Source organism: Chanos chanos, chromosome 8, assembly GCF_902362185.1.
Source record: "Chanos chanos chromosome 8, fChaCha1.1, whole genome shotgun sequence".
NCBI lineage: Eukaryota > Metazoa > Chordata > Actinopteri > Gonorynchiformes > Chanidae > Chanos > Chanos chanos.
In genome coordinates, this window is record NC_044502.1 from 5339160 (window position 1) to 5352983 (window position 13824).

General features: G+C 41.3%; 1 protein-coding gene across 1 annotated transcript; it reads right to left on the reverse strand.

Annotated features, from left to right (window-relative positions):
* Positions 1-313: 313 nt before the first annotated feature.
* gmppab (GDP-mannose pyrophosphorylase Ab) lies at positions 314-5955 on the reverse strand. The gene is made up of 11 exons (XM_030781944.1): positions 5679-5955; positions 5234-5331; positions 4903-5006; positions 4512-4704; positions 3773-3963; positions 3339-3473; positions 2979-3076; positions 2578-2624; positions 2392-2484; positions 1478-1646; positions 314-803 (listed from the first exon to the last, which is right to left on the reverse strand). Exons 1-11 carry the CDS (start codon positions 5716-5718, stop codon positions 703-705), a joined length of 1269 nt encoding a protein of 422 aa, XP_030637804.1. The 5' UTR covers positions 5719-5955; the 3' UTR covers positions 314-702.
* Positions 5956-13824: the final 7869 nt, after the last annotated feature.

Below are 13824 nucleotides of genomic sequence, written 5' to 3' on the forward strand. Positions count from 1 at the left end.
CCCCCCCCCCCCCAAAGGCAGAAGCAATGAAAGAATAAGAGTTGGCTAAAGATTGAGCGCTTATCACAAACCTCACATACACCCCCTGCCTCCCAAGTGCACCCCCCCCCCCCCCCACCACCACCACCCCCCCATTCCAAGAGAGAAAAATCAGAGTTTGGCCTTGTTTGACTCTTAGAACAATGCATCTCTTGATTGCTTGGTTCTCATTTTCCATCTGGAAGCAATCACTGATTTCCTTTGATAAAATCCTGAAGTGAAGGGAAAAAAAAAAAACCCAAAAAAACGGGGGCTGGGGGGGGGGGTGGGGGTGGTAAATGTTGAAACTTGAAACAGCTTTTTGACGATTAACTTGAGTGTTTATGACAAGGCACTTGAGTTAGAAAACCGGCAATCACGCCGGGGCACTTGAAATGGTCATTTACACATTCGTCAGTGCAATTTTACCAATGTAAAGAGGACCGTACTCCTTGAGAAGTACATTCTAGAAAAATCTAATTTTTCTTCTATGACTAAAAGATTAAATGTCATCTGCAATTCCAGCCCTAGTCTGACAGAGCCTTCGTCTGACCTAAGAAATGAGAATTTTTTTAACATCCCAAGTTCTCTCACAAATCATTATTCACTCCTGAAGTGACATTTTGTCTTCTCTTTTTTTTTTTTTCTTTTTTGTTTGTCTCCTGTTAGAGTTGTACCAATTTTCTAGAGGATAATTTGGTTTTTGAAGCTTCTGTTCAGGTCTTTGTGAGGCAAAACGATGGAGTTGCGGATTATGACTTCAGCCGGAATGTTTACGTTGCAACCTGCAAGTGAAAGACAGTCGTTAAAAAAAATAAAAATAAATAAATAAATAAATAAATGCATAAACCACAACACGCGAAAGACTGACCCTTCTGTACTGACCCAACTCTCTGTGAACTAAAATAACAACCCAATCAGAGAAAACCAAAGTGGACCATGTGACACGTTCAGGTTCATTAAAACATTACAGGGAAGTAAAAGGTCAATTTTCATACTCTACATGTGCCTCTATCCGATATGGATAAGTAAAGGGTCCCCCCCCCCTTCCTCCGTTGTAAGTTAGAGATGGTCAAAGGAATGAGAGCAAAGTTGGCAAACGTCCAGAAGTCTACTGACCAGGCAGATTAGGGTCAGACCGATCGAAGCAAATCGAGTAAAAGTCAAATCGTAGCTTAGCGATTTCAAATGAGGGTATAAAACGACATTATTTTGAGGCGTTGAAAATCCTTGGGTTGATGAGCGGTAATAAACGCCTGACAGCACAACACTGGCACAGAGAGAGACTTGAAAAACACACCACTGGGACGTTACACGCGAACGTTTTCCTCAAGCACAAGCAACAGCGCCATCTAGTGGACAACATTCCAATGTTAAAAAAAAAAATGTATTGAATTAGTTAAGACTGACCAGCTACAAAAACACTGGTTCAAAGCACTTCATAACGATAAACATTTACCCAGGATGGTGATGGAGGGTGTCAAGCCCCCGTCTCTGAACAACGTTTCGCTGTCGATTTTGGCGTAGGGGTCATTTGGATTGGGGTCGCTGGGGGTCCCCTCAACTCTTGCCCATTTTCCTATTGTACTGTCCCATCCCACGATACTGTTCAATACACAGCAGTGATCCTAAAGCAAATTAAAAAAAAAGACAAGTTTGCATTTCTATGCACCTCATACAGTCATTAAGATGATACTCTTGGTCAGGGAAAATTCCAGAAAATGCTTGGAGTTACGGAAGCCAACGTACGAAGAGGTTCCAGCAAAGAATAAATCTTGCGAAGACAAAAGAATGTCAGACGCTGGTACGTGACTTCAAATGTCAGACAGTCGCAAGAGAGCATTAAACTTTCGAATAGTGTGGTATATTCATATTTAATGTTAACCTTCTGTCTCTGTACTTTTTATTGTCTCTGTACTTTTTATATGCACTGTTTTTCTGCTTTTTTGCACTGGCTGTACCTCTCATGTTGTTCAGAGTACCCTATTTATACTCTACATACAACCTACTGTAAATATTTTTGTCTATTATGTATATACAACCCATACATATACACTCCTCTTTCCTACTCTGTCAGCTTCACCTCTATGTATAACATAATTAATATATATACATGTATATTATCTGTATATATTGCTCACCACTGGCTATAATGCTGTACATACTGTAAGATATAGCATCACTTGCTGCAGTATTCACTTATACCTGCACTTATCTGTAAATAATACTATGCTTTTGCACCTCTGGTTAGATGCTACTGCATTTCATTGGCTTTGTACCTGTACTCTGTACTCAATGACAGTAAAGTTGAATCTAATCTAGTCTAATCTAATCTAATCTAATCTCTAATAACTGCAACAAACAGAAACTGACCTGTAGCACAGCCCCGTGTAAGACAATGGACTCTCTCAATCGCACACCAGCTCCGATCGTCACTCCTTTCCCTATGGACACGTTTGGACCCAGCTGGGGAAAAAACGAGGAGGAGGGAATTAGCGAATCCAAATGGGATAAAAAAAAAAAAATGGTCTAATGGTGAATGGTTTGTCAGGCACTTACCACAGCAGTGGGGTCTATGCTCGCCGTTGGGTGGATATACACATTCCCTAGATGGGGATACAGCATGTATTTAATTCTCAACGCCCTTGTGAAAATACACATTAAATATTAACCTTGTAATTAAAGCGCAGACATGTAATACATCACGGTTCCATAAAAGGAAACATAGTATTTTATTAACAGTGTATAATGTGTTATTCATTGGCTCTGACGCTAAAGCCTTCCATATGTTTACACCGTTAACAGATTCAAAATGCTTGGGTACAAGCGCTCATTCATTTTTCATTAAAAGTCTCCAAACGCCCCATAATGTGTTGCAGATAAAATCTAGCTATAAATAATAAAAGCATTACTATTAATACAGGCTGGGATAGTAACAAAAACAGGACAAACGATGATACCGCTTATCTTTGGACCTCCATCTTGATTCGTGGCAAGTCTCTCTGGGTGGGTCTGGTGATACTGGTTTAGGTACAAGCGACTGGCGTATATCGCTGACCTGTCAATGAAATGATATTTCGCTAACAGACATGCAATGACAGACAATATATAAAGAGATTGCTTTGGGAGGATGAGAGAGAGAGAACAGAGAGGATGAGAGAGAGAGAGAGAGAGAGAGAGAGAGAGAGAGAGAACAGAGAGGATGAGAGAGAGAGAAAAAGAGAAAGAGAGAGAGAGAGAGAGTACAGAGAGGATGAGAGAGAAAGAAAAAGAAAAAGAGAAAGAGAGAGAGAGAGAGGGAGGGAGGCTTCTCGTCTCACCCTGCAGATTTGATCTGGCTCCAGAAATGTTGTGTTTTGTAGACGTACAGTTGCCCTTGTCCTGCCAGCCCTGTGAAGATGTCCTGCTCCAGCCGGATGACCTCTGCCCTCTGCCTGACCCCGGGTGACTCCTCTCTATGCCAACAACACACTGACACCGTTAAACACTGATCCTGGATCAGACCATTCTAACACTAACATATCTCTTTTCCTACTCAGCCAAACACTAAACAGTTGCATTCACTTGCAAGAACAACCAGCCAGTCTGTTTCTTTTAGATCTCCCTCTTCCACACGGTGATTCGTTAAGACCAATGTCGATCAAATTTTCAATGTTACTAACAGGCCTCCCTAAAAAGGTTATCTTATCCCTTGTGAATGAGTCAAGCATTAAAACTAGTTGTGTTTAACCAAGTTCCTCGGAGTGACACTCACTGTAGCTTCTCCTGCTGGTTCCTCTGGAACACCTCTCCGATATGTCCGAAAATCGCAGGAGTGAACAGGTAGATCCCACAGTTGATAACGTCACTCACGAAAGTGCTGGGCTTCTCGACGAAATGGAGCACCTCGCTCGTGTGCTGGTTTTCTACGATGCAGCCATAGTTGAGAGACTGTTTTCTGTTGGCCTAGAAACAGCGAGAAACAAGACATTAGACCTGAGGTATGACTGTAGACTCCATACACAGTTTCAAATGAACATGTTCACATGTCATAGTCTACATTTGCACAGACTGTTTATCGTTTTGGTTAGACTTGCTCTCTACATCATAAATATATAGACACGTTGGTGTACCTACATACATATCCTGTAAAAAAAAAACAACATATGAATTGTTGCTGTATATGACATTTCACGATCTAGTTTTATCTGATGTCTAACAATAGCCTCTAATACTTGAAACACATAGAAAGCCATCCCCCAGGTCCACATACCATAATAGTATAGGACTTGGTTAAGCAACCAAAGGGTTGCTGGTTCAAACCCTCATCATGTACGCTTAAATCTCATGTACCTGTGTACAATGCAGTGAACCATGAAGATGTTTGACCTCTGATACTGAAAGCCATTCCGGATAAATTAAATAAATGGAAAAATCAGTATGTGTTCTGTTGTATAGCATTCGCTCAATTTTTTTTTTTATTCCTTTAGGCCATTCTCCTGTGTTTGCGTTACCGTGGTGCCGAGGATAATTCCGCAGTGAGAGTCGCCGTGCTGGCGGTGGAATCGAAGCATGTCCTCCAGTGGAAACTCCGAACATACGTCCGCGTTCATAAGGAAGAACGCCGCGGGGCCTCCGGACAGGATCTGGTCTCGGAAGTGATAGATTCCGCCCCCAGTGCCCAGAGCAGCAAACTCCTGCAGGTACCTTAAGAACCGGACAGGAGCTTTTTGGGTTAAAGATGCTTGTGATTGCTTGTGCAAAGACGATTTCGTGATATTAATAAATTTTACTAAAGGTGAACACACATTGCTGTGCTATCTTATATTGAGTCATGTAGTACAGATAGTAACATGTAAAAGTGCACTTCCAAAGGGCCTCACTTTGGGGTTTTTTTTTATGTACCTGAGTGGGATTTTGAACTCCTGCTGGGCCGCGGTTAAAAAGCGGTTCAACTCCTCGTTGGGTTGATAAAAGCCGATCAGAATGATTTCCTTCATATCCGGTACCTAATGAAAAGACTTAGCGAATCAATGTCCGTCAACACCTACAGTATTCCGTTGGTTGGCCTTCAACTAACCTACGTCATGTCAACATTCCCATCATAGTTCATTGACAACGCATACCAACGGCTATACATATTTAGGGGCATGACGTGACAGCAGGATTTATCATGACGTTAGAGTATGAACTGGGACAGGCTGCTTACTGAATTGCTGAAAAAATAAAACCTTACCCTCGCGCAAGCTTCTATATGATGCTGTAGCATTGGAACCCCCGCCACCGGGAAGAGCGGTTTGGGAACCTCGAATGACAGAGGCCGGAACCTGGTTCCTGACAGAATGGAGTGTATTGTAATTGAATTGCTCTGATAAGAAAACAGTTATCAGATAATGTTCGAGGCTCTTTTCCAGGCTGATAACTGGTCATTGTCCTCTGTCGCCTTTCAAGGGCTATTTCAGACATTTTGGGACTCCGCCACTGGAAGTTTGATAAAGACCATTGTGACAGCGGTTGCGACATGGGAACAATATAGACTGTCATTCCAAACGTTCTTGTCGCCACGTCATCATTGACGGAAAGAAAAATCGAATCACACTTGAATATGAGGACGTTCGGGAGGGATTAAAATTCAATTTAATACCGTGTTAACACATTCTTTATCATGTCAAAAGACTCACCTTTTTGAGCCCCCCCAATAAGTATCACCGCTTTCAACATCCTTCAGTTATCGTCTTTGCGTAAAATGATCCGAATCATACAACACATAAAGTCTGTTCCTCGTCACAAATCGTATCTCTGACTCTTTTCCTTTAGATGGCTAAATATATATTCTGTGCAGAACAATAACATACGTTTTATCTTATTCCTTAATTAATTTGTATTTTGTGCTGTGATCAATAATTCATTTTTGTACTGATACACTTCTGCTGTCACCCTCAAGTGTGTCCATGGTCCTCTCTCGGTATGCGGAAGTAAACGTAATTCGTTTAAACACGCCCACTATCCCGCCCACAGTGAAGTGGACGATTTCTTGCTTGCTGTTCTCATAACACACCGCTAGATGGCAGACCTAATCTAGTTTAATAGTCATATTATCTCGTCGTGACAACGACACACTTTATTTCTTGCAATACCTCATGTACTGACATAGAAAATATCTATTATTTTCTCTTTTCATCCTCTACTGCTGCTTAACAATTACTTATAAACCCGTTGTAGGCCATATTATTTGAAATGAAAATTTCCATAAATACGTTTTATGTGTATAAACTGGCACCATAGTTTGAAAGACCCCAACAAGTTGTTGAATATGTTGGAGACAATTTATCTAATTTCAGAGTTTATCCACAAAAGGGGAAAAAAAAGACCTATAGCCAGACACTGCAACTGTGCTGTGCGGAGCAGGGGCCTCTGGAAAGACGTCTGATTGATCAGGAGGTTCATGTCTCGATGTGGACATATATGGCTTTTGTGTCAAAGTTGGAGAGACCACACATGTTGTTTTATAAACACAGTTGCCCCTCAGTGGCCGCTTCTGCCTCAAATCCAATCCATCCTCAGACACAAAGCGTACGGTAGCACTGTCACCAGGGTAGACAGCGGGCATTAATTTATGAACCACACACTCGCGAATACACATGCAGTGATGTCCTCGCATCTTTATATTCATTTCTTTCTGCTCCCATCCTTACGCAGGCATAAGAATGTGACAAATTGAAATAGCATGAGGAAGTCATAAATTAATAGCTGGTCCCGCTTCTTTGTGTGACTGAGAAAGGAGACAGCGTTGTGTTAAGCGTCTTTTGGTGAAGTGCTCTTGAGGTGCAGCTACAGCTGTGACGGTGGAAACCCTTTGGATGGGATGCAGGTTCTCTCCGCTGGCATGCTGGAAATGTATACAGTTTCAGGACTGTGTTTAAAGCAGAGCACAGTCTAGTCTGGGTGATTCTCCCAGCCACAGGGTCCAGTTTGTTCCGATAAACCCACAACGTGTCGGTTTTGACCCTTAGCACCTGTATTAATTTCATCGTCTGTGGACACGAACGACACTAAGTGTCAAGTCGATTCATGCTGAATTCAAAGCCTAGGAAACAACTTTCTTTCTTTCTTTCTTTCTTTCTTTCTTTCTGCCCCGATTCACTGACTCTACATGAGAGAACACGTTAAAACCAAGTAATCTTCTAAAACTAAAAAAAAAAAAAAGCGTAAAAGTCTTGAGTGTTCCTGCTTCCTTTGATCTTAACACCAGACCAGATTGCTTAGAGCGTGTTCGACAGTCCTGCCAGAATTCCCCTTTCATCATTTGAACCATAAGAAAACTCTGAACCATAAGTGTTGATGAAGGAGAGAATTAGGCAAGACAAAAATCATGTAATTGTTTTGGACCGCGGTAGGAAGCGGCAATGTATACGTGGTAATTTCATTGGATTGTCCCCTTGACCTAGCCACACTTTCATTCATTGTCTTGCGGATTCCTCGATCTTAATCATAAAGGTTAATGCCACACTCATATAAAACATTTGTGAAAAAAGGACAGATGTACTCACAGTACCCAGGCTACCAGAGGGAGTAGGTCTCCCTTCAAAGTAGCGGATCTTTTTATTATTAAACAATTTACTTGAATTGTCTCGTAGATGGTGACTGCACATAGTGAAGTATATTGAACAGTAAGCCCGTGAGTCGATTTTAGATTGCCCGCTTTTCCCCGTAACCTTCTCGTTTTCTGTTTTATCCTCAGATGTAAAATTAGAAATGTCTGGAATGTATATAAAATTCTATCTCAGGCGCAATGCAATATGAGAAAACACATATCTGCCCTCTGCTTTGTTGTTTTAGGATAAAGAGACGAGCGGTGCCCTTTTCCTTGGAGAGGTTACAGACCCATTAATGTGTTATGTTTTCACAGCAGCTGTGTGGGTTTGAGGCTGAGGCGGACCGGTCAGTTCAACGGGTTTAATACCGGAGTTTGGAGGAATCTGTGTACATCAGTCAGTCACTGAATCAGGGTAAACAATGGACATAAAAATCTATGTGATCTGCTAAGGAAAGCAGAGATAGACCAGTGGGAGACTTTTGATGAAAAATCATCATCTCTCTTGCTCTCTCTCTTTCTCTCTCTCTCAGAAATTCTCTCTCTCTCTCTCTCTCTCTCTCTCTCTCTCACACACACACACACACGTACGCACACACACACACAAATATACACACACCTCCTGGTCTGGAACATTCCAGCCATGCTTTCTCAAGTCAGTTGCTCCGTATTTTCCCAGTCATTCCTTTAACTTAGCCGTTGCCTCGTGACCAAAGCAAGCCATAAAGGACCTGGGGGTTTGAAAATAGTGGATTTGGTTTGTATTCTCACTTTAGTAAGCTTTTTTTTTCTTTCTTTTTTTTTTGTATTCTGGAGGATCAAATATGTTAAATCTGTCAGTCAAATCTGAGAAAACGGCGCGTGGGATGGACCTTTTTATGCTGAAGGATTTTGTGTATTTGTTTGTGCGGGTGACAGCTCTGTTTCTATATAGGGTCATGCCTTTTTTTACAAGCATGCTTTTATGACTCAGATATCACAAGAAGGAAAACATCAACTTCAAATTCAGCTCTGCCTGTTAGAGAGATACTTAAAACAAATGTTGTCTTCTTGCAGTCCTCTTCTGGGGGGTATTCCAAGTATGTGGTTCAGTGACTAACCGGGATAAGTTAACTATGAACCCATAGGGCTCTTCTATTAGGAAGTTTACCACTTACTCTGAGTTAACATCCCGGTTAGTCACTAAGCCATGTACTTGGAACAACCCCCTGTTCATTGCCATTGATACCTAACTTACAGGCTGACTGAAAGCAATGTCTATCCTAAGGTTTATGTGGGTTACACGAGAAAGAGGTGGTTGGAAAATGGCCCTCAGTTCCCATGACTACTGCCCTCTGACCTCTGTTCTCCATGAAACAGCTCCAGAACTGTCTGAGGGTGGAATGGGTTATTCTTTTAGGCTGTTGTTGTTGTTGTTGTTGTTGTTGTTGTTTTCAGCAGGGCTTATTCTCCTGACTTTCTTCCATTCTTAAAATGAACCGATGGTAATATGCACCTTAGCCCTCAGGCAAATCCATTAAGGTCATGTGAAGTAGTAGCAGAGTTGTCTTTGAACTTGCCTCATTTGAGTTGGTCCTTAAAGTTTCAACAGCTATAAATAAAATTAAGCCTTCTGATCCTGACCTTTTGGATCCTGCGTAATCAAAATTTATAGCATTTGCGGGGGTTTTTTGTTGTTTTTTTGTTTTTTTTCTCTGAACCATAAACTCATATTTTTGACTTATCCCTCCAGATGAGCATAATTCCAAATTCTTGGAAAACAGCTTATGCTCCTCCTTTGCAAAAAGGTGGTGACCCCAGTAATGTGAACAATTACTGCCCTGTTTTCAAGCTGTCTGTTCCTGCCAAGATACTGGACACTTTGGTCAATGACCAACTGAAATGTTATTTCGGCGAGAACAATATTTTTAACCCATTGCAATCTAGTTTTAGCCTGAACTACAATGCTACGAATGCAGCCACAACATTTTGTAACAATATTATTTGTGACAAGGACTCATGACAACATTGTGCCTATGTGTTCACAGACCTATGATAAAGTGTTCCAGACTCTACCTCTAGAACATTGCTTTTGAAGTTAAATAGAACCCAAGCTGAGTGCCCAAGTTCTACAAGGTTCTATGTTTGGTCCTGTGCTTTTTTACATGTTAATAATCTATGTATCAAATGCTAATATCCAACTGTAAGCAGACAGTGTTGTTTGTTCCTGTTCTCACTCTCTTGGCAATGTTTAGCTAAATATTTAACTAAATCAAATTCTAATGTCCTCAAGCTAAACTTACAGAACGTCAAGCTTGGTTTGAATGTTGCAAAGTGAAAGGTCATGATATCCATCTGTTCTGAATCTCAGAGGATGAGTTTCGATATCTGTAATAATGATCATGTTCCCAGCTGAACATATGTCTAATTTTAATTGCTACAGTGTCTGGCTCAATCTGTTATTAACTAAAAATTTCCACACTGACAAACTGGATGGTAAGTTGAAGTTGAACATAAGTTTCTCCATATGAAAATACAACATTCTCCATAGATCCGCGCTCTGTTTTTGATCAGTCGTTGTGTTTAAATCCTTTGCTCTCAGTCCAAGATTCAAGGTTATTTAAGGGTCCCCAAGTTTAAAACAGAACATGGTTAAAAAAAAAAGCGCCTTTCACATTCCTGCTCCTTTATCCTGGAATAATATAGAAAATTCCCTAACTTTAGATGGTTTCAATCCCATTGGTGAACAGTAGGTGATATGTAGGGGGATGAGGGGGGATGTCATCCCCCTTGTTAGCAAAATGACCAAAATGCATCCCTCTTGTTAATCTGCCATCCCCCTATATACTCTATAGACTAGTGTCAGTGACCATTGGGCCAACAAGGTGATTTGTTAAAAAAATAACTAATCACATACTGACTATGGATATGTTTGCATAATACACGTGCTGTTGTTTCATGGCACAGAGGCTCTGTCTGTACTTTAATTTGTCTTTAATTTGTCTCTGGTGTGATGCATTTGATTTTAATTTAGTCTTGCCGTCTTGAGAGAGACTCACTCCCTTGGCAATGTCTCTGGTCCATAACGACACTTGAGTAAACATGCGTAAAGCTCACTTAACCTTTTAAAGCCCACTGTAATGCAGCTGAACTGTGGTCCACTCTTGGCTTTGACCTGTTTCAATGCTAGATTACAATGCCATTGAGACATTAAGTCAGTGTAGAACTTGCCATGTAGATAAACGTATGATGATGATGATGATAATGATAATAATTTCATTATTATTATTGTTACTACTGGTAGTTGTAGTAGCGTTATTATTACTACGTTTGTTGTCGTTGTTGTTGTTGTACTCTTTTGTAACAATGAATTTGAGAGTAATATACTGGAGCACCACTGTGACAGCAGTCCGCTAAACAGTGTTTAAAAGTACACTTAACATCCCATGTGACAGTCTGTGTGTGTGTGTGTGTGTGTGTGAGAGAGAGAGAGAGAGAGAGAGAGAGAAGGAAAGAGGGAGAGAGTGCATGTGTTTAAAATCTTTTCAGAGGACAATGCCATACCAGAGGGCTTTAGTAAAACACCGCGTGTGAGTGTAAATCACAGTCGGAGTGGCGTTCACATATGCCAGTGTCGTTTTTTTGCGTAAGACGCTGAGTAAAATATGTATACACGTGACAGAAAAAGAGCGAGTCTCGCCTCTCCTGTGTTTGCTCCAAATAAGTCTGGTTTATATCTCAGGTCTAGATGCTGATGATGCTCTCTCTCTCTCTCTCTCTCTCTCTCTCTCTCTTTCTCTCTCTCTCTCCAAAGGAAGAGTGCAGGAGCACAGAGAAAAAGTTCCATTCCATTTCCATGAATAGCTCTCATTAACATGACCAAGGGCCGGGCTGATTCTCCGCCGTGTATGAGATTTGTAAACATCTGGGCAGTGGTAAAATCTGACCATTCGGTGTAATTTGTTTTGTGTTGGCCATTTTGGGTAAGCATGTCCACTGGTATTAGCCTGGGGTTCTGATGGATAAGAAACTAAAAAGGAAAAAAAAAATAATAATAGTGCTGTTGTCCAGCACAGTACTGAAGAAAAAAACCATTAAAGTTAGGTGAGCAGAGTCTCTCATACGCTCAACTCAGTTACACTGAAAGAAAGCTGTATCCAGTCAGATTATATTATGGTAATACCCTGCATCCAATCAGAAGACTCAGGAAGATCTTACATCCAATTAGATTATGCTGTATAAAACCAGAACTGAGCTGTATTGAATTGAATTGAACTGAATTGAATTGAATTGGACTGAATTGAGTTGAAGTGGCCTCAAAACAAACCAAACTGATAGAAACGCTATCACGTTACAGTACGGTGAAGCAAACCTCTAATCCAAAGTTAGAGAAATCCATCGCAGTGCATTGATTTTACCTTACACCTGACTTAAAAACACACACAGTTCTTCCTCAAGATCAGGATAAGGGAATGGCTGGCCTCTCTCCAAAGTAACCAATTAGATATGGCATTTATCTCTAATCCAGGATTAGTCTACTTTTAAGATTAGTCCATTGTCTTCTCTCTTATCTTCCATAAAGAACTGGAGAGGTAGCATCCCACTGTGTTTGTTGAGAGACCAAGGCTGTTACCACGGTTACTATGGTTACTGCACACTTCACGCTATGCATTCATCTACAGTATATTATAAACAGTCTTTCGAGCTGTTTAGGACACAGGTCAACATCTCCAACCCTGTCCCTTATCAGCAACACCTCGTCTCTCACCGTTTACAACGCAATATGGATTACACAAAAAAGAAATTCCTATTCAGTTCCAGTAATTACAATTGTAATTGTAATTGCAATCATCTCACACAGGTCTCTATGCAATAATAGAAACATGCTGTCGTCTCCCAACTCACTTTAAATGCTTGCAATTAGTTCTAAATACAATTGTCTGCCAGCTGATGAAAATTATATCCTAATGGTTCTATGGGGGTGGAAGCTTTGGGGTGGTGGGCGGAGCGCCAGGGGGGTTGGGGTCTGCCCCCCTCCTCCCCAAGAAAATCCCAGCACTAAGCAAAAAGAACACAGTCAGTCATATGGGAAAGAGGCAGACCTGTTCATGTTGAAGTTGTCTAACACATGCAGGCCCTGTGATTTGTTTATCCCGTTGTTTATTTTCCTTTGTTGTTTTACATTTGCTTGGCACAGTACTGTGTTGAGCAGGAATGGACCGAGGGGGTAATTTGCAGGAAACTATCCAAATGTTGTTTGTGTTGTTTTTGGTGAATAAAAGTCTGTGAAGATCACTGCGTTTTCAGCAGTTGTATCATACTGTGCACTGATTTGGGGGAGTGCACTTAATAATCAAATTGATCAAATAGAGAAGACTGAGCAATGTTGTCTCGAACAGTGGAAAATTTCTTGCTGTTCCCCTGAAGGAATAAGAGTGTACAACTCCGTTATTAAATCCTGGAGACACACACTCTAGAGTTGCGTCCTCACCAACCCCTACACACACACACACACACACACACACACACACACACACACACACGGAAGGAGCATAACAGAAATGTTTATGGCCATATAAGGTAGCACATGTAACTTTTAACATAAACTGTGGGAGACATGTGTCTCAGCTCTGATTGGTGGGATGCCTTTCAGAAAATGTCCAATGAGGGGGCCCCGATATAGTGGGGTCAAAAGGTTAGGCACGTCCAAATAAACAGCCATGGAAAACCCAGAACACTTCTTCTGGTTTCTTCCCAAGTATAGAAAGTGAGAGTAGGACTTAAGAGTTCTGAGGAGTCTTATATTCCCTCTGCTATTTTCCTTCCTTTCTTCTCTCTTCATCCACATACTCTCTCTCTCTCTCTCTGTTCAGTTCATAATGTCTCCCTAAATCCCCCCCCTCCCCCTCCTTCCCCTTGACTTCCTCCCTGTTCTTCTCCTGATCTCTTTCTTTTTCTCCCTAGTTCATGGTGTCTCTTTAAATCTGTCTATGTACCTCTTCATATCTCTCTCTCTTTCTCTCTCTGTATCTCTCTGTCCCTCTGTCTCTCTCTCTCTCCTCTCCTCTCCTACCCTCTCCTTCCTGCTCCGTTAGAATTTGACTGCCCAGCTATGGTCACTGCTGGTCAGTGACTGAATAGCTGCGTCTCTAACACCCCCAAAGCAATGTTGATATCAAACTTCCCCTTGCCAAACACCCACCACCCTCTCCGTACCCTCCCCAAGTTTATCCGTCTCTTCCGAGTGTATCCCC

Coding starts and splice junctions, on each gene's coding strand:
- gmppab (XM_030781944.1), bottom strand. CDS start 5,718: ATGTTGAAAGCGGTGATACTTATTGGGGGGGCTCAAAAAG. Junction 5,332..5,678: donor TATTGGGGGGGCTCAAAAAG/GTGAGTCTTTTG, acceptor CCATTCTGTCAG/GAACCAGGTTCCGGCCTCTG. Junction 2,485..2,577: donor GCATAGACCCCACTGCTGTG/GTAAGTGCCTGA, acceptor TTTTTTCCCCAG/CTGGGTCCAAACGTGTCCAT.